At 42.2% G+C, this 26,366-nt stretch overlaps 1 protein-coding gene across 3 annotated transcripts in view; it reads left to right on the plus strand.

The window, feature by feature from the left end:
• The first annotated feature begins 3,060 nt into the window (after positions 1 to 3,060).
• Positions 3,061 to 26,366, plus strand: part of AEBP2 (AE binding protein 2) — a 33,890-nt gene continuing 10,584 nt past the window's right edge. Inside the window, exons 1-5 of one of the 3 annotated variants that reach the window (XM_028745622.2) lie at positions 3,061 to 3,984; positions 16,127 to 16,334; positions 18,633 to 18,740; positions 21,256 to 21,442; positions 24,565 to 26,044. In XM_028745622.2, the coding sequence (XP_028601455.2) occupies positions 3,275 to 3,984; positions 16,127 to 16,334; positions 18,633 to 18,740; positions 21,256 to 21,442; positions 24,565 to 24,617 (1,266 nt within the window). In that variant the 5' untranslated portion in view covers positions 3,061 to 3,274 and the 3' untranslated portion in view covers positions 24,618 to 26,044. Of the gene's footprint in view, positions 3,985 to 16,126; positions 16,335 to 18,632; positions 18,741 to 21,255; positions 21,443 to 24,564; positions 26,045 to 26,366 lie in introns of those variants that run through there. The other 2 variants (XM_028745620.2, XM_028745621.2) reach the window with 2 other exon arrangements.

The raw sequence follows: 26,366 nt of genomic DNA on the forward strand, positions 1-26,366 counted from the left end.
GGTTCTCCTTTTTCCCCTCCCCTCCACATCTTGGATAACAGTTACAAGTGGTGGGTGTGTAGGTGCAAAAACAGAGTCCTGTTTATGCTGGAAATAAAATGCCTGCACCCAATGGAGGAAATGGTGAAGCTGGCATATGAAGCCCTTCCTAATTCTGAAGGAAAAGGTCACCAATCCACTTTAGATTCTTTAATTGCAATGCTTCAGCAGCCGGCCATTTCTTAGGAAATGCGTGGAGAGCTTATTCCTTTATTGTAGATGGAGCCTTACATTGTGCACTCTCAAGTAAGTCCCATTGTATTCAATGGAGCTTACTCCCAGGCAACTGGATAAAGACTGTGCAGCCTTACACTGCCATCCTAAGCATTTTTACTCACTCCCACTGAGTTGAATAGGATTTACTCTCTGGTAAATTCCTGATAATTCTCACTGTTGTTGCTGTTACCCACCTTTTTCCCTGACAGGGACTCAAGGCAGCTTACAGCTAAAATTCCATTTATCTGTTGAAGGTGTTGTACATGAACCTTCCCTCACACATTTTTTATTTACAACAATACTGTGAGGTAGGTTAGGGCGAGAGGTTGTAATTGGCTCAAGGTGACAGATTTATATGTGTGTATTACTACAGGTTAGTGCAGACCAAGAGTGGGAAACCCATGGCCCTCCAGATGTTGACGGACTCCAACTCCCATCAGCCTCAGCCAGCATGGTCAATCATGAGGGATGATGGGAGTTGTAGTCCAGCTACTTCTGGAGGGCGGCTGGCACTCCCATCTCTGTTGTAGACAATACTGAGCTAGATGGATGGACCAATGGCCTGGCTCACGATAATGTTCCTGTGTTCAAATTTCATAGTTCTAATGGCATACTTCTCAGCTATTTCAAATCAGATTGTGCTGGCTTAGTTCTGCTCCACAGCTGCTGTTGCTGCTGCTTGAAGTCTGTACAAGCAAAATATCAGTTTCTGGCTTGTTTGTATTGAAACACACAAACCAGCTTTTAGAACAGCAGCTGCACACTTTCTATCAGCCCCTCAGATTAGGGTAGCCAGTTGGTTTTAGGGCCACTGATGTCTCTGCCGTCCTGGAGAATGGATGAGTTTGCGACGTCAACTCATTTTCGGGAATGAATTCATCGTGGGCTGCATATATTTGCTCCTTTCCTTTCAAAACGGGAAAAGTGTTTTTGAAAGCTGAGCACTTACTCAGATTCCCCAGCTTGAAGCTCTACGCTAGGTTCACTTTCGCTGAGAACGGTTTTAAGATGCCCCAGTTGTTCTCTTTTGCTGGTGGATGTGGGAGAGAGGGAGCAATAAAGTATGATTTCTCCCTTGCCTCCAGCTAACCCCATGGAAGTGTATTTCCAGGGAGGTTACCTTCCCATTCCAAATCTCTTCTTGTCAGGATGTTAATGATTAATTGCCTGTGGTTCCACTTTCTTCCTTAACCTCCTCCTTCTCCACCAGCTGCTGCTCCCTTTCCTAAGAAGAGTGCTGTTGGCTGGGTCATGGAAGCCCTCAACTTCAGGATCCTGCAACCACAGCGGCCAAGCAGATGCCTAGAGGAAGCCCACAAGCAGGACCCTCAGCACAACAGCACTGACCCTGTTCCTAAGTCCCAGCAACTACAGTCCCCATGATTCTTTGTTTAAAGTGGTATGGTGCTGCTTCAAGTGTATAGATGCCGCCCTCCCAAATGGGTGAGACTTTTCCTCTGCATGACTAGATCTAATGGGCTTGAGTGAAAGCAGAGCAGATTTTAGTTGAACATTAGGAAGAACCTCTTTACAGTAAGGGCAGTTCAACAATTAACCGGAGTGTGTGTGTGTGTGTGTGTGTGTGTGTGTGTGCTTTCCCTCGCTGGAAGTCTTCAAGCTGCACCTGGAGAACCCCCTGTTGGAAATGGCTTGGGCTGGCCCTGTGGAGGAGTGGGATGGGTTGTCTAATCCAACTTGCTGCTTGCTGCAAGAAATTCAGAGTCTAGAGCATTCATCCCGTTAGGAGACACCCCATCCCGAAGCTGAAATTCTGAGTACTAGAACCAATCAATCCCTCTTCCCAGGGAACTCAAGTGAAGAGGAGTTTGGATTTGATATCCCGCTTTATCACTACCCAAAGGAGTCTCAAAGCGGCTAGCATTCTCCTTTCCCTTCCTCCCCCACAACAAACACTGTGAGGTGAGTGGGGCTGACAGACCTCAAAGAAGTGTGACTGGCCCAAGGTCACCCAGCAGTTGCATGTGGAGGAGCAGAGACGCGAACCCGGTTCCCCAGATTACGAGACTACCGCTCTTAACCACTACACCACACTGACTGAAGACGGTTGGAATATCATCATTTTTATAGCATATGTCAGATTATGATGATTCTTCCCATCACCACCCCTGTTACATTTGCAAGAATAAAATGCATTAAAATAAAATAAAATCGAGGTGATCTTAATCCTAGTATTTTAAGTTTTGTATGTTTTGAAGTAGGGCCATGAATTCCCCACATTTTATCATTAGCATTATTATTTATTACATTTCTTAGTTGCTTTACTCGCAACCAAAGAAACATACAGACAATAAACTCCCCGACCGAATACATTACAACCAAGAGGAAAGAAATATGCACTTATTTATCATTTTACAGCGTGACCTTTCAGGTCTCTCTCTCTCTCTCTGTGTGTGTAGTTTTTTTTAAAACAAACAAACAAACAAACAACCGAGCCGGGTATTAAATTGCATGAAATAAATAAATATTATATGAAACGAAAAAAAACACAACTGCCTTGCGAGGTAGGCTGGGGCTCACACAGATACCCATATCCAGCTTCCCGGGGATTAAAGGGAGGGATTTGAACCCGGCTCCCTGCGCAGCCTCACTCTGAAGAGAGGCACCCCCACCGGCTCCCCCCCCCCGCACCCCCGGTTCCATCTCAGCCAATCCCATCGCCCAGCAACCCCCCCTCCTCCTCCTCCTCCTCCCGCCCACCCCGTCCTCCTGCGGTTGCGTCCTCGGAGCCCGCTTCACGCTTTTGTCCGCAGGCGGCTGCCGTAGCGAGCGCGGCGCGCGCGTGCCTGGCGCCGCTTCCACAACTACCGCAGCGGAAGCTCCTCCCACTTCCCTTCCTCCTCCTCCTCCTCCCTCCCCTCGCCCGCGGCGGCATCTGGCCGGTGAGTCGGTCCGTCAGTCCCGTCAGTGAGCGAGCGAGCGAGCGAGCGAGCGAGCGTCGGGCTGCGTAGGCGCGAGAGGAGAGAGGAGGGCCGAGCAACGCTGAGACTCCCGACTAGCCATGGCGGCCGAGCTGAGCGACATGGCGGAGCCTCCCCCGCTGGGGGTGCTGCCGCCGCCTCCTCCCTCTTCATCGGGCGCTGAGGAGGCCGAGAGCGAAGCCTCCCCTTCGGCCGAGATGGAGGCCGAGCCGTCGCCGTCGCCGCCGCTGCTGCTGCCGCCGCCTCAGCCCCTCCTGAGCGGCGGCGAAGGCGCGGAGAGCATGTCGGAGCCGAGCCCTCAGAGCGCCAGCCAGGCGGGCGACGGCGACGACGAGGACGAGGGCGACGACGAGGAGGAGGACGACGACGACGACGAGGCCGAGGCCGGCAGCAGCGCCGGGTCCTCCTCCTCCTCCTCCTCCAGCGGCTGCTGCAGCGACGAGACCCGCTCGCTCAGCCCCGGAGGCAGCGAGGCCGACGCCAAGGCCGGCCCGGGAGGAGGAGCAGGAGGCGGAGGGAGCGCGGGCGGCGGCGACGGGCCCGGGGGCAGCGGAGGAGGCGGAGGCCCGGCAGCGGCCGGAGCGGCGGCTGGAGGCGGAGGCCCGAGCGGCGGCGGCGGGTGCAACAGCAGCTCCAGCGCGGGCGGCGGAGACGAAGGTTACAGCACCGGGAGCGGAGGAGGAGGAAGCGGCGGCAGCAGCACCTGCAGCACCTCGTCGGCAGGCCGGAGGGGCAGCCTCGAGATCTCCTCCGACGGGGAGCCGCTCAGCCGCATGGACTCCGAAGACAGGTCGGTTGGCGGGGGGGGGGGAGAGAGAGGGTGCGCCCGTTCTTCTCTCTCTCAAGTTTAGGGGGCCCCGCGGTGCAAGTCATCACAGTGGGGACTCGTGGTAAAGGCCGGGGCAGGGTGTTGGTGTGTGCCCCAGCCCCTTGAAATGTTAATTTAGCCTTTAAAAATCAGCACGCAAACTCTTAAAAGCGGATTATGCCCCCGGCCCAACGCCAACCCTCCGCATCTTTTCGCTTCCTCCCCACCCCGCTCCATTTTTTGTGATGCCCCCTTCCAATCTGCATCGTCTCCCATCTTTGTTCCAGGTTCAAAAGTTCCAGAAGTTAAGTTGCTGCTGCTTCACTTGGCAGGACTTGCCCTTGGCCTGAGCATGGCTCCTCCATCTTGGACAGGGAGGGGGCTTTTCACCCCCCTCCTTTTCTTCCTAGGCATGTACAGCAGTGTTTCCCAAACTTGGGTCTCCAGCTGTTTTAGGACCACAGTTCCCATCATCCCTGACCACTATCATGCTAGGCATGATGAGAGTTGTAATCCAAAAACAGCTGGAGACCCAAGTTTGGGAAACACTGATGTAGACTAATTCCTGCAAAAGAATTGCTACTTGCCGCCCCAGGTGTGTCAAAAGTATTAAAAGGTTTCATGTGTGCCCATAGTAAGGTAGCACCAACAAGACTCCACCCTAAAACGCCTTTTCCTGTTCTTCCAAGGCAACTGGGCCTTTATGTATTGCATATCCTCATCTGTCAGTGAGAGGAACTTTCTTTGGTTTTTCTGTTTGTTGGAATGGTTATGGCCTGTTACTACACAAATCCTCCTTTCCCCCATCTGGCTAGAAGCCAGGCCCCATACAATCCATTGCTGGTTTGGGAGGAGTTGGTTTAGAGAGCCTTAGACGCTCATCTTGTTGTATTCTCTCCCCTCATTTTTTTTTTAACTCCTACCTTTTTTACCACACCCTGTTCTAGCAAACATCGCTGTTTTGCTCTGGAGCTTTTTACGTTTTTTTACACTCCTCTCTAAAGTCCTCCTCAAAAAGCAGCTTAGCTTGGGAAGTGGGGGAATGGTTTGCACTGGTTCCTCTTCTCCTTTACTCGCCCACCAGCAAACACCTAATTGTGTGTATCAGCCGTGTAACTAACAAGCATATCTTGTAAAATTTACTAACACAAGTGGGTTTATGCAGCTTATGAAAACCCAGTTGTGCTTCTGAACAAAAGGGTATGTGTGTAAGAAATGCTTATATTGGCACAACAAGCTTCTGCATGACCAATGGTTCTTAGTTGTGTTCTCACAAGCGTATGCAGCAGATAGTTACAATCTGTTGGGATTCTGGGCATTTCTTAGTAGGTACGTTGTTTTTTATGATACTTGTCTATTAGTATATAGTTTGACATGATTAAAAATAAGTTGTTAAACTAGTCCTAGTGATTATACTATTTTAACTTGCACGAGTTTTTTATTTAGTCACTCTATTAAATGAATAGTAACTGAAGGCAGATCGATTTCATGCAAACATGCAAGTTGCAGTGTTGGGCTAGTATTTAAATTCTTAAGGCTAGTTCAGTTCCTAGGAGACAGTTGCTGACTAGACGAAAACTTGAAGCTTATTAGATGCAAAATAGTTTGTATTTTTTAAAAAAATACTCCTGAAATATTAAAGTTCCTTAAAAAAAGATTACTTGGCCCAAGTCCCTACAAGCCAGAATTTGCTAGCCACTAGACTACATCTATCACATATAAAATCACACTGAATTGTTAAGGAAAGGAGGAATTTATTATGAGATACTAAAGCTTATCTTAGATAATGCTGAAAAAGTATAATGCCATAATCATTTTTTAAAGTTTCCCCTGTTTCCCTAATCAATTAGTACATAGAAATTAAGTTAACAGTGTCTTCTGTAAGTACAGGGATAGGTGCTTTTGCTCATCACTGGGGGTACCTGCAGCAGGAACCCCCCTTTTTGTTGAGCTACATGGACGTATAAAAATATAATATAAAAACTTACTTAGTGCATAGCTATGTACTTACTGTTTTCAGTATTTATGAATTTTGTGGAGGAATCCTATTCATATTTACTCAGAAGTAGAGCCCACTCCATTTAATGGTGAATATACCCCCTGGTTAGCTTGCATAGGACTGCTGCTTCAAAGCACAACTGCTTCAATGACATTGGTTTGTAAATTCCAAATTGTGGATATACCCAATAGTAGAGAGAAAGAGCACTACATACTGCTGAGAACACACATCTTAGCTCTTGCTGTTTTGCACATTTCTTTACACATTTGTCACTTGAGATGTATATTTTTTAGGACCTACCTTATTTCTGTGATGTAGGTTGTTTTAAACCATTTCCCACACTAAGTTTTAATTGTTGTATCCCAGCCTGGAACCCTTGGATGAAGGGTGGGTAATAAAATTTAGTAGTAATACATAGAGCACATTTTGAATAAGTAAAACTCTCAAAAGCATTTTGCTATTCAAAAGGAAAAGTATTTAATATTTCTCCCCAAATTTCCAGTTTTTCTATTTGAAAAAACTGAATGAAAGAAAAAGCCCTTGGGGAGGGGGCAGGGGTGATAGTGGTGATGGTGATTCATTAAATTTATATATACACCAATCATCTGAAGATCTCAGGGCAGTTCACAAGATGGTTCCCCCTCCCTTGAATTTTTCCCACCTTCACATTTCTGTAAGTCAGAAATCTTTCAAAATTTACTTTTCTCTACTTCAGATCTCTCTGATGGAAAATATAATGCATGATGTGCCCCTTGGTCTAAATAAGAGTGGATGGTAGCAGCTCTTTGGGGGCATTGATGACTTACTGCTCAATACTGTATTTGGGAACACTTGTCTCTTCTTGACACATTTGTGTGATAGCTCAGGATGGCTGAGGCACTACACCTGGCCAGTGGAGCCAATTTCCAGTATTTCCCAGGAATGGAGTTGCTGAAAGCAGAAGAGCATGTCCTATTCTGTTAGCATTAATAATAGCTCATCTTAAATACAGAACTTTAATATTGATCCCAAATGCTAAAAAACTGAGCCAAGTGAAATTCCATCATTATTTTTTCTAACTACAGTGGTACCTCGCAAGACGAATGCCTCGCAAGACAAAAAACTCGCTAGACGAAAGGTTTTTCCGTTTGCGAGTTGCCTCGCAAGACGAATTTCCCTATGGGCTTGCTTCGCAAGACGAAAACGTCTCGCGACTTTGTTTCCTTTGTCTAAATAAAAATTCGCTAGACGACAAAACTTGCGGAACGAATTAATTTAGTCTTGCGGGGCACCACTGTATTTTAATTTTGGTTAATGTTCTGATTATAAATGTTACATTCTTCCCTGGGTGCTATGGAGTCAGCAGTTGCCTTTGGAAGTTTTTAATGCTGCATTTATCTAAAGTCAGCAATCCGTTTTAAGGTATAGATTTTTGTTTATAAGAAGCAGCTACTAAGTGGGCACTAAAATCTGCTAAAACAGCTTGCTTGTTTAATGTGTTTTAAACACACATTTATGACTTCATAAAAGCCCCATAGGGCAACAAGTCACATAATGAATGTTCAGCAGATTAAATATGCTTGGTGTACTCATCCCTGTCATTTGATGTTCCTCATATCCCTGTGCCTTTATACATGAGCCATTTTTGATGCAGCTGACAGCTAGGTGGGTTTTGCTTTATAACTGTGAGGAACCCAACATCAAAACAGCCGACCAAGATTGAATTCTTTAATGGTCTTCTTCAAGTATGATGAATTGAAAGGTGCTAGCACTTGATGTTTATATTTGTGTCAGCTTTACTGACATTCAGCAGCTCATCTTTATCCTGCACATACTCCAATCTTCATTGAACATATGCTGTAATAAAGTTAAAAAACTCCATGTGCTGTTCCATCCGTTTTTCCTCCTCTGTCTTTAACTTAAAGTTTTCTTTATGTTCTACAGTACGACAGTCGTACAGTTTGTTCGACTTCCAAAAATGTTCAACAACCAAGGCGCGGCTTCCTATTGACTGCAGGAGCTTCCTGCAGTCAATCGGAAGCTGCGTCGGATGTTTGGGTTCCAAGGAACGTTTGCAAACCAGAGCGCTCACCTGCAGGTTTGCGGCGTTCAGGAGCCAAAACGTTCAAGTCACAAGGCATTCGAGATCCAGTGTACAACTGTACAATGGTTACAGACTAGCAGATGGAGATGGCTGTAAAAATGAAGGCTTCTTCGTGTGTTTTATGTATACTTCAAGTGCATGTACATGCATGTGCCTTTAAAAAAACCCCATTAAACTTTTTTGAAACTACAAATTAAAAACAACAAACCCAGATGCAGAGGGTACATTATTAATGTAAGTAGCTTACAGACATGCCTTCTGAACTTCACTAATTTCCACTTCTAGATCTTTATGAAAGTTAACTTTATTATAGACATTGAATGTCTATAATAATGTATAGACTCTGATGTGTGGCAGCTTGGTGTCTCAGTATTTCAGATAAAAGTGGTATACATGGCTCTGAATCTTTTAGCCTTTATATGTGCCACAACCCCATCAAAAATAGCTTACTAAGTTTTGGGGAAACTTAGGTTATGATGCAGTATAGCATGGAGTTCCCTGAAGCAGTTCAGACTGCTTGAATAAGAATGAGAATCATTGGTTTGTATTCTCTGAACTAATCTTCCCTGTAGGCCCACATTACCTCTGGGCCTCCCTAAAACTTTCTGGTTTGAGCTGAATGTTTTCCTGTAAGTGAACTGATCCCAAGTACAAAAACATACCGTAACTTGGCACAACTGAGCCTGAAATGATTCGTTACCATAATCATTTGTAGAGGCTACTGTACTGTCATTTCTCTATCTGTGGTTAAAATGGCATAGAATCCTTATCCATTGTATCTTCACAGTAATAAATGGCAATCATTGCCCCAGTGCATTCATGGAAGAACTGGGAATGGATTTATACCTTAGTCGTTCTCATTCAAGGGCCTCTAGAGATGCTGCTGTTGTTCTCAGACCTTGTATGTAGCAAGAGTGGTCAAAAGTTCACATTCTCCCTTAGAAAAGACGTTGACTACATGAGTGGTGTCACATTTATTTTAAATAACTGTTTTCCTGATGCTACTGTTGTTTTCTCTGGAAAGAGGGAGTTGAGGAATCTACCATTTGGGGACCAGTGTTAGTCATGCAGCAAAAACATACGCTTTCTTAACAGTGAACAATGAATAAATTGCCTTTAAAATGTCAGGAATATAGATAATGAAGCAAGATACTTAAATAATGTACTTTTCCGTGTATTAGATGAGGGTTTTTTTTTTTACTCCAAAATAAAGTTTAAAATGGGTGGGGTTCGTCTTATACATGGGTAGTACAGAGGGGGAACGGGCGATTGGTTGTATCCGCCAGCAGGCTCTAGCGATTGGGTGGGTGAATGGTGTCTGCTGCAAGGGCTGCTTTGTATTGGCTGCTGCTTTGTCAATTGGGTGGATTATTTGTGGATGTGGCAAGGGCTGCTTTGGATTGGCTGCTGCTTCGGCAATTTGGCTTGCATTGCTTGCGATTGTTAGTGTTTGCCAGTTGGGTGAGTGATAGTTGGTTCAGCATTCTCCCCACCACCACCACCCTTGCTCATTTTCTTAAATTTGAGGCCTCCCTAAATAAGGGGCATCTTATACATGGGGCCTCTTATAGATGGAAAAGTACGGTATACTAAAGTAGAAAGTGATTTTTTTTATATTTTAACTTCCATTATTAGGATCGGCTTTAGTTTTCAATGAAAATGTATACAGATTGGCCTGACATTTCCTACACCAAAGTATCTTTCTTGTGCTTCAAATTGTCCATTTGAAGAATCAGAACCTTAATTCATTTGACGATGAAGATTTAGCAAGGGAAGATAACTCATGTTTTATGTAGTTTTTGAATGCTTTTTCTTGTATGTTCAACAGTACTCATATAAAGCAAATGATTCTGCCATATGTACTAATCCAAAAAACCACCCAAAGACCAATTAGCTAAGAGGAGCTAAGTATATACAGGAGCATAAAATAGATTTAAGACTAGAAGAACCTTGTCTCTTCAGTTTGTAAACCTGTGATTTTCACAGTTGTGTTCATTACTGCATGATAATGAATGATTAGAATCATGAAATTTTAGAGTTGGAAGGGACCATGAGGGCCATCTAGTTCAACTCTCTGCAATGCAGGAATCTTTTGCCCAATGTGGGGTTCGAACCCTTGACCCTGAGATTGAGTCTTATGATCTGCAAAACTGAGCTATCTGAGGATATGTAACAGCAATATGAGGGAAATTTGAGCGTTCTGAGGTTTACACATTTGTGATGAATATGTCTATGCATATGACCAGGTGGGGAAAAGTTTTGGGGCTTTTTTGATGACACATATGTGAAATGCACTTATATGTAAGAATCAGAACTGTCTAGTGAGTCAAACCCTCTGCAATGCAGTAATCTTTCACCTACCATAGGGCTCAAACCCACGAACCTAAGAGTTTCATGCTCTACTAGCTAAGAAGTAATGTTCATCCTTGTTGAATCTACATTTGAGTGCTTGAGCAGAGTGACATGAATGTAAGCTGCTGTCTTACCAACCTTAATCCTTTTGGCTAACTGGTTTAGAGACCGTGGAGTGCAAAGGAGCTCTGGTGCCATCAGCTTGCAGCAACCTGATGTCTTCAGCAAAGACTGCTATCTCCTCAAACCTTGTTCCTTTCTCAATAACATTTACTTTTAGCTTCACACTGTAAAAGCATCAATATAGACACACAGTTTCTGGAAAAGACCAGTGTGAAGTGAATTAAACATGTGCCACTCCTATGAATTATGTGACATGTATAGGAGAGGACAGAATGTTTTCTGTAATTTTGCGCTCTGCTTTGGAGAAGGGGGAAAGTGGCTGGAATTCTTCTTGCTGTTTTCTCCAATTCCTAAGAGCAAAGGGAGAACTGAGGGGAGAGCAGTGGTTGTCACTGGCCATGAATAAGCAAAATCCAAATTCATAGAGGCCTGCAAATGCTGCCAACAGTGTGGAGATGGTGGGAGGACAAATTCTTTGCTTCCCTTCAAAGGGAACATTCAAAGGAACGCAGAGAGGATTGGCAGTTACCAAGGGAGTAGATAACTTTCTTCATTAGTGTACAAGCTCCAACATTTTCTTAACTCACTATCTGATTATGTACATTATACCAAAAAAGACAAGTGGTTGGAAACTTCACTCAGTTCAAAACTCAGCTGGGACTGGCTAATAGGGTTTCTAATCTCTACCCTGTCCTTGAACAGCTATCCTGAACTATTTGTCTGTTTCTGGGAACAGCTGAAACCAGAAATTTGGTGCAAACCTCTGAAGTCTACATATCTATTGTGCTGCCTCCTTCCACATGAACCTGCACAGGTCGTCTTCAAAGGCAATAATCCGAGATCCACATATTTTCTGAAGTTTGTTAGGTTGACTGGAGTTGAGGTGATCCTGGTTGTACTGTTGAGTTCCTCCATTTGTTTTCTTATATCAGGTTGAGTTTAATTGTATGCATTCTATGAGTTTTATTTGTTTACTGCCTTGGAAGTCTTAAAACTGAAGGGTTGCAGACAAGTTTGTCAATTGCTGTTTGGAGAGCTTTACTTAAAATACAGTTAAATCTTAAAGTGGGACCAAATGGGAATGGAATCCTGGAGTTAGATCTAATGCAGCTCCAAAACAGTCTTGTTTCTTTTTTCTTTCCTCCCTGATAACTTATTTTTGGTGTGCATTTGACCACTCCCTTGACATTTCATCTGGTTGTCATTTAAGCCCTGGACACCAGAAGAAAGTGACCAGAACTCTCAAAGGATGGCTTTGAAGAGAAGCTCCTGAGCCTTGGGCTCTACAAAACTAGTGTGTGGAATATTATAGTTTAGCTGCTGTTATGCTATAAACTGCTGAGCTGACCCTTACCAGGGGGCGGCTAGATACAGGGCAGTTTCTAAGTGTGAATTCCCAGCTGTGTTTGGGAAAGCTATTCCACTACTAGACTAAATTAAAACTTTTAGATAGATCATTTTATATGCTGTTTGTAAGCTACACCCTCCGCACATGTCCTATGACAGTACCTTACCTCAGATTAGTGGGGAACTTAACCTGAGCTGTGCCCTGTCTTTGAGGGGCTCTGTCTGAGCAGTGACTAATGTCTAGGACTTGAGCTGGGGGATGGGGTGGGGAGTACAATAGTGCCCTATGTGTTGTTCATTGCCTTCCACATATGTTCCAAGGCGTTGTATGGAATCTGATACAACAGCAACTAATCAGCACAAATAAAACCAAAATGAATTTCAAACAATACAAAATGGACACATGTGCCAGAGACGAATTCATCCAGCTGGGCAAGCTTGTCAGAACAAACATGTCTTCAGTTGTTTTTTTGAAAATGCAGATAATTGCCCCAGTAGGCATGCTGTTCTACAGAATGGGGCATCTATGCTGAAAACCATATTTCAGGTTTCCATAGAAGGGCTACTAATATCTTTGGAACTTGAAGGAGCGTACTGACCTGCTGGGTATGCAAAAGATACGGCAATCATTCAAATAAGCTGTTCCCAAGCTGTATAGGGCTGTATATGTTAGTATCAAAACTTTGAACTTGGCCTTGTAGCAAATTGGCAACCAGTGCAAATCTCTAAGACTCTCTAGATCCTTTTTTTTTAAAAAAATATTTTATTAAGGATTTTCTTGTTTTACAGAAGTGTAGTGCCTCGTTTTTTGTTTGTTTTTTCCATGTAACATTTTTACAAATCCATTTCATTTGTTGAGGCATTAGGGGGAGAAGAAAAAAGAAAGAGGGAAGAAAAGGGGGGGGGGGTGGAGAGAGGGAGGATGGATGGGGGTGGGGTCGGGTGGCGGTGTTTCTATTATGTTTAATGTGTGTAGAGTTTGGTGTCAGCGTTGTTTGTGTTGTTCACTTGTGTTCCTTTGGTGGTGAGAGAGGTTGGGGTTGGCCTAGGGTGTGATTGTTTGCTTGTGATTGGCTGTGGTGATCTTTGTTTTCGTGTGTGATTGAGGTGGGTGGGTGTTTTGGATCAGGTTAGCCATATTGATTTGTATGCTGTTGGTGGATTATTGTCATTGTCCTGTTGGGCTGTGTGTGTGATAAAGGGGAGCCATACCGGGGTGAAGGTGTCTTCTTCTGTTTGTCCCCGTGTCAGTTTCAGTTTATTAGTTAATTTTTCTAGTCCTTTTCATGTGTAGAACTGGCAAGCCAAGTGTCCCCATCTTATAATAGTGCAGCTGGTTCTTCCTGCCTAAGTGTAGAACCTGACATTTGTCCCTATTGAAATTCATTTGTTTGTTTGGGCTCAGTTCTCCAATCTGTTAAGGTCTCCTTGAATCCCGATTCTGTCTTCTACGGCATTAGCTATCCCTCCCAGTTTGGTTCATCTGCAGATTTGATGAGCATTCCCTTAGTTCAAGCATGGCCAAACTTGGCCCTCCAGCTGTTTTGGGACTACAATTCCCATCATCCCTAGCTAACAGGACCAGCGGTCAGGGATGATGGGTACTGTAGTCCCAAAACAGCTGGAGGGCCAGGTTTGGCCATGCCTGCCTAAGTAATTTATAAAGACAAGGTGGCAATGGGCTCAGGAGAGAATCCTGTGGCACCGCACTTGTTACTTTTTTCCAGGAGGATGCGGAACCAGCTACAAATCCACCTGAATCCTAGCAGACATCAAAAATACAAAAAAAGTCCATAACTTTGTCAGCTCAGCATTACGATGATTGCGGGTGGATGGTAGATCAGAAGCAGAGGTCTGTATGCTGCCCCTTGACCCCATTGGAGCATGTACAGAACTGGGCTAAGGGAGACCATACGATTCTTCGCATAGGCAGATATTTTGTGAATCCCAAAATCTACATCAGCTTTGACTTAGATTAGTGCTATTCTGTGTTGGCTCCCCCTAACCAGCCAAGATACACTTTGGTTGCAAATAGTTGTGTGTGTGCCCAATGGAAGGTTTGCACCTCAGGAATACTGTTCTATGAACAAATCCAGCTTGCATGTTGACATCCAGGGCCGCTGGTGTAATGATCCATCTGTTAGATCTGAAGTGTGCCTTAGGGAAAGCTGCCCTGGTCAAACACTTTAGGAAGGAAGGTTTAAAGGCAGAGCACGAAACGCAGACGTGGGTTACTTTCGCTTCAGGATGCGAATGGGGCTCCGGAACGGATCCCGTTCACATCCAGAGGTACCACTGTACAATGAGTATTTTTGTATTTGTTTTTGACTGACCTAGCCATTACAATTTTAACAAATGCAATACAGGCAGATTTTTAGATGGCAGGCCTTTTCATTACATTTGCCAAAAGGGATTGCTAGTAATAATGATGAAATCTCATCCCTTGAAGGAATGAACTGCAGATCTTGAGTGCAGTGTGTTTCTTTCCTTTAATAGAATAAAATACCGTAGCTGTAGCAATACTGTTTCGTATTTCTTATGTGTCTAAAATAAAGCAAGGTGTTATGTGACATAAAGCATAAAAGCAACAATCACCAAAACATGCCCAAAAGCTTTTACAGTCTTGCGGCGGGGGGTGGGGAGAAGGTGCACAGGGGGGCACCTGCAGTGCAGTCCTGCTTCTTTGTACTTGGAAGTAAGCTCCATGGTGATAGTAGTGTTTACTCTCTGTTAAGTGTTTCTGCAATTTTAGTCCAGCCTAAGTTAAATTAATACTATTTCTGAAGTGCCTGGAATGGTACTTGGTTGCTTAGAGATACCTGTTGATGCAGCCTAGGATAGCATTAGCTTTCCCCTCCTGCTGCATCAACTGTTGACTCATGCTAAGCTACTGAGAACTCATAGATCCATTTCACATGTAGTACTGGCCATCTAGGTGTCCCCCCATCTAATATTTGTGCAGCTAGTTCTTCCTTCCTGAGTGTAGAACTTTATATTTGTCTCTAGTGAAATTCATTTTGTTAGTTGGGGACCAGTTCTCCAATCTGCTAAGGTCATTTTGAATCCCGATTCTGTCTTCAGCGGCATTAGCTATCTCTCCCAGTTTAGTGTCACCTGCAAATTTGACAAGGTTCCCCTCAGTACCTCCATCCAAGTAATTTATAAAGATGTTGAACAAAAATGGGCACGGGATAGAACCCTGCAGCACTCCACTTTTTACTTATTTCCCAGATGACAATGAACTGTTAGCGAGCACTCTTTGGGTACAGTCAGTCAACCAGCTACAAATCCACCTAACAGTTATCTCATCCAGTCCACATTTTACTAGCTTCTTACAAGAATACCATTGGGGAATTTGTCAAAGCCTTACTTTGATACGCTAAGTCCACAGCATTCCCATGATTCACCAAGCTTGTAACTAAAAAAATAAAATAAATAAATTAAGAGATCTGTCTAGCTTGACTTCTTTTTCTGAAACCCATGCTGGGTCTTAGTACAGGTGGTGAACATTTTAGGTATGTTCAAATGTTGTGTGATAACTGACACGTGGGTCCTTTTGGACCCAGAAGAGGGAAGAACTGGGAACTGGCCATTGCCTGCAATCACAGTCATTCTTTTCTGTGTGCTCAAAGACTGAGCCAGTGTGCAGTTGTTTACATATTTCCAGAAATGGCTGTGATGTATATCATGTGTACATCATTTTGTAAAGAATCCCAACAGTTTTTAGTAGCCTGTTGGAGACTGGCAGAGAAAGGGCAAACAATCTCATTTTCTGTGTTCAGAGGAGGGCTCCCTTCCTCTGGCAGCCCATTTTGTTTCTATGCTGGGCACAGTGGAGGGGCAGACTACTCCATCCCTTCTCTGCCAACCCACCCACCTGCATGGAGTTCCTTTGTTACACTCCTGGTCTGTGTGAAGCAAAACAAGCAATGATCGTGGGTTTGCATGTAATGACAAGCCAAGGCTTGTGGTTTGCTAACTCCTGACATGGAGCCAGGGAGTAGTGAAATGGGGATTTTTGAGCAGTTTTAATGTATCACAGCTAGTTTTCGCCCATATTGAGTCAGAACCAACATTTGTCTCATTTATTTGTGTATTGAGATTTGTTAATTTGTGTGCTGGGATTTAGAGTGTTGCCATTTATGATGAAATATAAATTTGCTTGAAAACATGAGAAGGTTCATAATTAACTCATTTCTCTCTCTCCCCCCTTCCTGTAGCATCAGCAGTACCATAATGGATGTAGACAGCACAATTTCCAGTGGACGTTCAACTCCAGTTATGATGAATGGACAAGGAGTTACAGCTTCGTCAGGAAAAAGTATTGCTTATAACTGCTGTTGGGACCAGTGCCATTCTTGCTTCAACTCAAGCCCAGATCTGGCAGACCACATTCGCTCCATACATGTAGACGGCCAGCGAGGAGGGGTTGGTTTACTTTTTCATTGCTCTTCCATGATATTTGTACTGTGTGCATTGAGAGTTAATAACTGCTGCTGCTAAATAAAATACCAATCGTTTTTGGAAGCCACCTGGTCCTCTAGTGGTCCAAATGCTGGATCCAGGAGCACCCCCAGATGACAGACCTCTTCCTTCAGAGGGAGTGCCATTTTGTCTAGAGCAGGCTGAAGTCCCAGTTCCTGGAAATGCCACCCATCCATCAGCATTGCCTCCATCTTGCCTTTATTCAGCTTCCTGTCTTTTTGAGAGAGGTGGGGATTTTTCTCACTCTCACTTTGGTGTGGGGAAAGTAAGAAACACTTACTGTTTCTTGCTGCCTCCAGACCACTGAACAAGAGAATTGGAGGAAGGGATATAAACTGACACTTGTCACTAGCAAGTAAGATTTGTAGATGTTTGAAGTTAAGAGATGAGTTATCTAATTTGGAATTTTGCAGCTTGATAAAGAGAAGGCAGGGAGCAGTGTCTAGGACTGGTTCTCTTTCAAGTTAGTTTGTGTTCCTTAATGTAGCTTTTCTTCTTTTGCATCAGCAGTTTAGATTTTGGTTTTGTAACTTGGAGTTTTGAGACGAGGCAACCTGTTTTTAACATACATATATAGAAGTGGAAGAATACATGAAAAGCAAAATGCTCACTTTAAAAGAGGAAAAACAGCTGCCTTTATAACCTGAATAATTAAAGCATAGAATCCTTTTCTAGTGTAAGGCTGTTGGACTTCAGCTGCACCAATGGCAGGGGTCTCCACACAAACAAAATGGTAGCTTTCTGCAGTTTCTATGATTGAACAAGGAGACTGTTATCAAATAGAAAAGAACGTTTCTCCCTAAATACACCCCAAGTATCTCACAGTTCTGTGAAATAATACTGTAGCCCTTTCTCAGGACTGCTGTTAAGAATGTAAGTGATGCCATTCTTAGCCAGATCAGCAGTCTTACCTAACTGAAGCTGAATCCTGGTAAGTCTGAGAAGTAGTAGCTTGATGGTTTCTGGGTCTAGGAATTGTGTGTTCTTGGTGGAGTTCTGCCCCCACCCCAGGATCATCTTATAGCTATCAAGGTACTGCCTAAATATGGGCATACAGGTTTGTTCAGTATCCTTCATGGTAACCATCAACAGACCTGTGTTTGCTTAATTTAGTTCAGAGGTGGCTAATCAGCAGGCTGTATATGGCCTCCCAAAATTTGTCATACATATACATGTACACACACACTTGTGTGTGAATTTTTGACAGACCTCTCCTGCAAGTCCCCTGCTGTTGATTCTGTGATGCTGAAAGGCTTTTGTGCTCTCTAAGGACTCCTCTCCCCCAATTTCCTTTTTAAAAAGGGGAGGCACGTTCACTTTGATGTGGCCCTGAGAGTCTTGATTCCCTAGGCTCAAAAAAAGGGTGATGATTATTACGTACCCTTCACTCTAGGGCTAGCCACCCATGATTTATATCTTTTTAAAGTTGTCCTTAATCCCATGATTTTTCACATAATTGCTAATTAAATTTTAGAGCTAATGGCCATCACAAATATTTGCTTCCTCTAATGATGAATATTTAGGATCCCGATGTTAATTTCTTGATTTTGATTTTCATATTCTTCCCATTTTTAAGGAGTTCATTCCATTTATCATGATTTAGCCATGTGGCTGACACAAGTATTAGTCTCTTGCAACAAAAACCATCAATCCTGTGACACCTTAAATACCAATGATTTATTACGGCATCAGTTTTCATGAACTCAAGTTACCAAACTTCCTCAAAAGCCTTTCATAAGGAACTGAGTTGTATGCTGTCCATACATTGTTGGAACAGACTTAGCTTGTGCAGTGGGTCTCAGTCTTCCTTTTGTCCCCCATGCAGCCCTTTGTGCACCCTCAAAATCAGCTCTAGAGGGTTTTACGTGTCTTTTTAATAAAGCTGTTGATAGTGTACTGTGTTACTTCCTTGGATTGTGATTGTCCAGTCCTCAAACTAGAAATATAATAGCATCCTTAGTCTTTATAACCTGCTGGTGGTTCTCTTCTGTTTGCATGTTTTCTGTTCTTTTAGCTCAAAAGTGGTTTTTTTAAAAAATGCATGTTCTTTCCCAACAGAAATCTGTCATGTTTTCTAACACCAAATTGAATTACAGCTGTAGAAATCCTTAGAGGAAACAATTTCACACTTCACTTGAGAGTTTTAACAGTTGAACTGAGAGTGTACTTGAGTTTGGATATTAAAATCATGCAATAGGTGAACATTCACCCTACCTTAATGGCTGTGTTTTCTTTTACTAGGTATTTGTTTGCTTATGGAAAGGCTGCAAAGTATATAACACCCCGTCAACAAGTCAGAGCTGGTTGCAGCGGCATATGCTGACGCACAGTGGTGACAAACCATTTAAGGTAAGATATCTTTTGGAATATTGTGGATAACTCCTAATCATCCTAACTAGTTTAAATTTGGTGGCTGTCCATTGCCTATGTCCTCATCAACTTCTGACCTCAGTTTGAGGGCTATCAACAACCAAATCCTCACCCCAGCCCATGATATTCTGAACCAGATCCTTCCGTCCATTTGATTCCATGAAAAGTTTCTATTTTGGTTCTATTTTGGTTTGGTTCAAGTAGAACCAATATCTCTTCTACAGTCTTAATTTCTCTTAAATTTAATTGCCCAGTTCTCCCTACGTAGTCCTATGCATGCAGTTCTGCCTGTGCAGATAGCCCTGAGGGTGGAAAAGACACATTTCTGAAGATCTTTATCCTTTTTTATTTCATGACTACATTTCCCAGTAGCTGTGTGTATCACTACCATGGGCACCACATGCAGCCACTCATTTGCAGCCTATCTAATCAGGCCACTTAACTCGTGATTTTGCAGTCAGACTAGATTACTCAGATGCCGCTTCTAGAACAGGAATTGAACCCACTTTCAGACTTAATCTCATTCTCATTTAGATTAACTGTTCAATTTAGGATAAGCGTACAATGGTGGTTTTTGTTGTTGGTTTTTTTTACAAAAATGTTCTAAGAATGTAAAGATGTTTGTGTTTAGCTGTCTAACTTAAAGCGAGAGCTTTGTAAAAGGTAAATCTTAAATGCAGACACTCATCTTCACAAGTGACCATGTTTGGATCATCACATATTGGCTTGATAAGCAAAGATAAGAACAAGTCTTTTGGCCACAGCCCATTTCCTCTTCTGTTCACATGAGCAAGTGAGCAAACCAAGAAGTCTTGCTTCCTGTTTAATTTGAACTGGGCAACTATGGTTAAGGGTTTTGGATATGAATTCATGGTTTGAAGTTGTCTTAATTGTTTGGCTTGATGTAGAGCTGTTAAATATAGTTTTCTGATTCAAATGAAATGAGAAAGTATTCTTGAACTTATTGAACTTCTTCAAGGCTTTCTTAATAGTGAAGTGGTGCGAAAATGTGGTTGATGGAATTGTTGGCTTCCTCCACAAAGGGAGCAGTGAAGGAGCTATGTGCATGCCCACAAGATTCATTCATATTTGTGTTTTAAGCCAAAAGATTATTGTCCAAACCTATTTGGGGTGGTGTTTTGTTAATCTTCAAGTCTGAAAACATCAATATCAAGTTTTGGGAGGAGCAAAAATATGGTGCTGTAGGCTAAGGACAGTATCCAGCTAAACAGTTTTGCTAGTTCAAGCACTTTGGGATGTACAATGGTACTTCCCTTCCTTCTCCCCACATGCCCCCTGAATCTGTTCTGGAGGGTTGTTGGGAAACCCATAACAGATTTTGGGGGAGGGGAAGTTCCTTTGCGCAGCTGAAAATGCTTGTGCTAGGAAATCTGTAAGGTTGGACGATACCCCAAAACTTTAACTAAGCTGCAGGAAAATTGGGCTTAGCAAAACCTTCAGCCTTGATTTAGTTTTCAGTATAAAATGATTTTCAGTTAGGAGGTAGATAGCACATGCTATTGTGGCTTTCATCTTCTATTGTTGGGGTCCTCTGCTCAGGTTAAATAAACTTAGCTTGTGTGTGAGATGGTATATTAAACGCATATAAAGTTAGGAGCAGGTTAGGGTGTGGGGGCTGGTATAATACTAAGTATAATATTAGATTTGAAGTTCTCCTAACAATGTCACTTTTGGAACCCAAGCAGACAAAATTATATTTTGATAAACTGGGTTACAAAGTACATGCTTCTATCCAAAGATAACATTTCACAGATGAGAATTCATATTCCTTACTGAGAAACCTTCAGGGAGTAGTAAGGATATGCGTAGCAGCTTTTACTTATCTGCTGTATTGACGTTTTTTCTCAGCAGCTTGATGCTATTCAAGGGCAACATGCCCTCAATATCCTTGAACAGCAGACTGCTTGACGTACTCTGTTTGCTCATACTGGTCTTTGTAATGTCTGCAATTTTTGATGCATATGGTTGGGGCTGGCTCATGTTGCTTGTTTAGAACATTACCACCTAATCCACTTTAACCACAGTACTCAAGGAAATGGAGCCTTAAATTGATTGTAATAAAATTTTCTATAATAGTTTTCTTTAAGGTTTCTTTCTTGGTCAGGAGAACAAGTATTTTACCCATGTGAAATACTCATAGGAATGGGTGGCGGTTGTGTAGCATGCAAGAAAATTGTCCCTTGCTTGTGATGTGATTTCAGGATTTTTAAAATTAGAACAAGGCGTATGTTTGCATGGTATAATTGGAATGGATTGAGTGCTCGAGTATTTGGAGGTCAGCTTTGATTCAACTATCGTTCCTTGTTAACACACACATCCAGGGAAGAGGAAATTCTTTTTGAAATAAGCAGTTTTTAATATGTTGCCTGAATTTGTTGTTCCTTTGTTAAATGAGCAGCAATGCAAAGTGAGAATGAATCGGTAGCTTCCTTATGATGCCTTAACTGAGCATTTCTGATTTTGTATTTCTTAGTGTGTCGTTGGAGGGTGCAATGCGAGCTTTGCGTCTCAGAGTGGGTTGGCTCGTCACGTGCCAACACATTTCAGCCAGCAGAATTCTTCAAAAGTTACCAACCAGCCAAAGGCTAAAGAAGAATCTCCTTCTAAAGCTGGAATGAACAAAAGAAGGAAGTTAAAGAACAAGCGGAGGCGCTCTTTACGTAAGCACACGAAACTTCTACAGTTCTGTAATAAGCAGCATAAACCTTTAAAACTGCCTTTCTTGACTACTTGTCCACTTTTTAGTTATTGATTTTTTGCTAGCCTATAAATTCCATTGTTTTCAACTTTTGATTTAAGATCTTTTATGTAAGGTACAGGGTGACAGAGATGCTTATATCAGCTGGTCCATTTCCACAACTCGGCCAGCCAGAATAGATGCAAGTACTTCACAGTAGAGGGGAACATTCTGTGGGCCTCCTGAAAAACAGAAGGGATCTGTTCTTTTCTGGACTCGGAGCAGTTATCTAGATTAATGTGTGTCTATAATCATAATATTGTCTAAGTCCAGAAATTGGGTACACCACAGTTTCATAGATGGTAGCTGTACCATACTTTATGTGCTACTGACTTCACAGTAATTTGTTAGGTTTAAGGAGGTTGGATGTATGAAGGTTTTGGAACCTGCTCTCTTATAGGGCTGATGCCACACTATGTTGGGGAACATTTAACCACTGCTAAAAGACTGAGCTGCAAATAGATAAGGCCAGTGCTGATGTAAAGTTTAAGCATGGTTAAAACTAGCAGGAAAGGGGCATGGGAATTCATTCTGGACAGGGAGCTGATGGTAGGGAGCACAATACTGTGCTTCCATGCTCTTGCTGTCTTAGCCATAGAAAAACAAGTTCACCATTGTGCCTGTACTAATCAATATTGTCAGTGATTTTCAAGGCATGTGAAACTTAATGGGAAGTGGGGAGAGCACTCCCAAACTCATGCACCTGAAGCCCAGTTTAAATACATTAACTGGTGGAAACCCTTCTGACTCACAATAACCCAGCCTTCTGTCTTCTCATGCTCCCACTGTTGTTCCTGTCTCCCAGTGCTATTCATCCTTAGCTGAGAGTGGCAAAACGAGACCCTTGTGCTCTTGTGCCAAGGTGCAAGCCCTACATAACCTAGGAAGGGATGGAGATGAAGTAGCCTCAATCAGGAGTACCATTGCAGCCAAACACCTTCCAATCATCTCCATCCGTTCTTGTTTGGTTCATCTTCCTTTAAAAAACAAAAACAGAGCTAAGCTTGAATAAATGTTCTTATGGGCTCCTCCTTTATTCAGAATCCCAACATGGTTAATCTATTTTGGGAACTAATTTAAAACTACTACTTACTTCAGAAATTAAAAACTAAAATGGCCCTTCTTCCTATTTGTGCTCATTTCAACTTTCCCCGTTTTGATGTCCTCCAGGCATTTTTGAACTATAACTCCCATTAGCGCAAGCCACAAACATGGCTGCACTGGCTAGAGTTGATGGGGGTCATGCTCAGTGACACCTGAAGGGCACCCAGTTGGGGAAAGCTAGACCTAAATAATTGTAACATGGTCTCTGGACAAACTGTCAGGCTGTGGGGCCGGTTCATATGGGCATGTTCGGCATTCTTCACCTGCAGCTTCAAGTGATGATTTGCATACATTAGCTGACCATCACAAATCAGTGCCACAGGTAGGGTTTTCCTATCCCCTAATGTCAACGTAATTAATATATGTCAGCATTGGAGCTGAGTTTGCACATTTGACTGAAAGCAGTATATTTGTATATGCGATCAAACTCGTTAAATCAAGCATTTTTAAAAAGAAAAAGTATATGTCATCCACTTTTACCAGCTGAATGTGATACACAATCAACTGCACCACTACATTGTGTTCCATTTTCTCCTTTACAGTATATTTTATTTATTGAAGGCATATCCTTCTCTTTCTCCCATAGCAGCCCAGGGTGGCAAGCAACAATAAATACCCCTTGAAACAGTGTTTCTCAAATTAGGGTCCCAAGCTGTTGTTGGACTAAACATCCCATCATCCCTAGCTAGATGGGAGTTGCAGTCCAGCAACAGCTGGGGACAGAAGTTTGAGAAACACTACCTTAAAAAACAATTCCAGTATAAGATGCAGACTGGGAAAGAGCTCAACTTAAAAGTCTTGTTGTCTTCAGTAGGCACTGAAAAGACCGAGACGGCGCCTGTCTAGTACTTAAGGGGAGGGAATTCCAAGGGTGTGTGCCACAACACTAAAGGCCGGATTCCTACATTGTGTAGAACAGACCTGCTGATGAGATGGTATTGGCAGGAGGCCCTCACCTGCAGTGTGCAGTGATCAGTTGGGTATATAAGGGGTGAGATGATCTTTCGGGTATCCTGGTCCCAAGCCATATAGGGTTTTATACGCCAAAAGCAGCACCAGTGGCTAATCGGCAGCCAGTGCAATTCTTCAACCGTGGGGTAACTTGTCAGCGATATCCTGCTCCAGTGAACAGCTGAGCCACTGCATTTTGCACCAGCTGCAGCTTCTGGGCCAACCTCTAGCCCAAGTTTGGAGGCCACCGAAAGTACCCAACCTTCTCCCCCCCCCCTTTTTTTGCCTTTGTCTTTAGATGAAACTTGATAGTGATGAATCAAACACCCTGACTAAGACTTAAAAATTTAGGTTTACAAACATAGTAAAGTGCAGTTCTGTCCTCCTTTGTAGAAGAATTTTACCATTTTTTTCTGCTGGAATTTTAGTAATACTGACCCAAACTACTATAACTTATTCACCAAAATGGAAGGTACTTTTTAAAAAAAATATGGGAAATACAATTGCAGCACTTCCTTTTACTCCAGAACAAACAAAAAGTTTGTCCCTATAGTTTTGATTAATTTCATTATACCAGTTTTGACTTCCTTGGCATTGAACTATTGCATAGTTATGTTATATAAACCAGCAGTACTTGATGTGCAGCACGGTTGAGAAAGCAAGCTTGCCACTCTTGCAGTTGTTGAAAATAAGAGGGAAGCTTGCTAAACAACAAGCTGTAGCTTGCTTTAAAAAAACCCACAAGGTGACGAATAAGGGTTTAAAGCTACCTCTTTCAAAAATCAAGGCTATCTCAAGCAAAAGGTGTAGAATTAGTTTTCAGTGTTTACATTAGATGTATCTAGGGAATTCAAACGTGATTCTCCAGTTTTACGTCTTTATTTCCCTTACTGTTGCAGTAAATGAGTCAGTAAATATATTTATGTGTTCGCTTGTATAGTGAATGTATAAAGTTGAATCAAATGTATTTTTTCCTTTTTCTTGCTGTAGATACCTTCATAACCCAATTACATAAGCAGTCACATGGATGTTTGCTTCCCTGAAACTTTTTAAGAATGTTTTCTCAGTCTTATTTCTGTCCTCGGATTCTCTTGTTCTCAGTACTAAGATTCAGTTCAGAGGCCTGCTCTACCCCCTTCACACAATCTTCTTCACTTTCTTTTTGCAGTTTACCACTGAGCATAATTGTAATGCCTAAAATTGCTTGTCCTACCTCCAAACCAGAAATGGAAACTTCAGTTTGAATTGTGGTTTCTAATTGTTTGGGTGGTCAGCACTAATGATGGTTTACCGGTTTTGATGTCACAGCAAACTATGGTTGGAGCTAAACTTAAAAGTGGAGGGAAGAAGAGAAGTGTGTGATTCCAGTTTCTGATTTCCCAGACCATGGTTTGGAGAACTGTTTTAATTGAGCTAAGACATTGGTACAGTCTGTTGAAGTAGAATATCAGTAGCAGTTGAACAGTGCTGAAGTAGTCATCTGCAGTTTTTATTCCATCTATTCAGAATATTTTCAATTTCTAGCATAATGTGAGTGGAAGGTATTTTAGGCAGAACTTGCATAATTAAAAACACTCCTAGTGGTGTATAATTTTTATACATCTAAAATGAAATGTTCCGAAGATTTGGCAGTTAACATTATATATAGGTAAGAACTCATCTAAGTTTAATCTTAAACTGTTCTAAATTGCTGGTTTTTGAGGTATGTATATTTAAAGATTTGTCTAGATCTTTTAAGATTTCATTTCCCAAGGTTGCTCAAAAGTTTTCTCTTAGTCAGTGGAACACAATTATATGGTCCATAATAATAACTTTTAGTACAAAATGAATGAAAGCAAATTACACTGATTCGTATAGACTGCCAACTAATGATTTCGTAGGCCTAGAAGGATGTTGATTCTTCCTCAGCTAAAACTGTAAGTTTAAGGCTTGTTTTTATGAAAAGAACTGGCACATCCCATATTTTTCCATGTATAAGCCTAGGTTTTTTAAAATTGGGGCTCGTCTGATACACTGGTAGTGCTGAGGGGTGTTTTCCTTAATTTGGAGTACACAAAAATAGGGGGCGTCTTATACATGGAAAAATATGGTACTTTTGTTTATGTGTATCATGTGATGTAGAAGATTTAGTTCACAGTATTCTGTTTTGTAAATTGTAAGATGCTTTAGGGGGGTGTTCTGTTTAAGCAACTATAGTTTTCTTGGATGAATCTGCCGGTTTGTTGGTCACCTTTTTATTACAATATCATCTTAAATATATTATAAGACTCATTGCTAAGTTTGCCCCCGAAGCAGAGAGAATACTGGAATGTTACGCAAATCAGAATGTTGCTGGTTGTATATGTGATAAACCTGTTTTTTGTTACTTTTGTTTTTGTTTTGCTTTGCTTTAAGTGGAATTTGGGATATGAATGACTTGTATATCTTTGCTGATGTCTTTATTGTGCAAATTACAACTGTTCTGAGATTGGTCAATAACTTTTTCTTTTCTTTAAGAACTGATGCTCATTAGATATTGTTAACAAGATTCCACCAGGTGTAAATGATTAAGAAATTTTCCCCATCATAATGCTCATAAAATACATTGATTTTGCGTACTTTGCTTTCCTGCTTTTTAAGTTTATAATTCAAAAGGGCAGCCATCATATTAATTTTAATAGAGAAATTTAAATTTATATAATGCCCTACAGGCAAGGCTTGCATGAGAATAAAAACCTTTTGTACTAAGTATTTGGTTATTATTGCTCTTTTGAGTTAATATAATTGAAGCAATTCTAGTATGATTTTGTTCT

Source organism: Podarcis muralis, chromosome 10, assembly GCF_964188315.1.
Source record: "Podarcis muralis chromosome 10, rPodMur119.hap1.1, whole genome shotgun sequence".
NCBI classification, from domain to species: Eukaryota; Metazoa; Chordata; class Lepidosauria; order Squamata; family Lacertidae; genus Podarcis; species Podarcis muralis.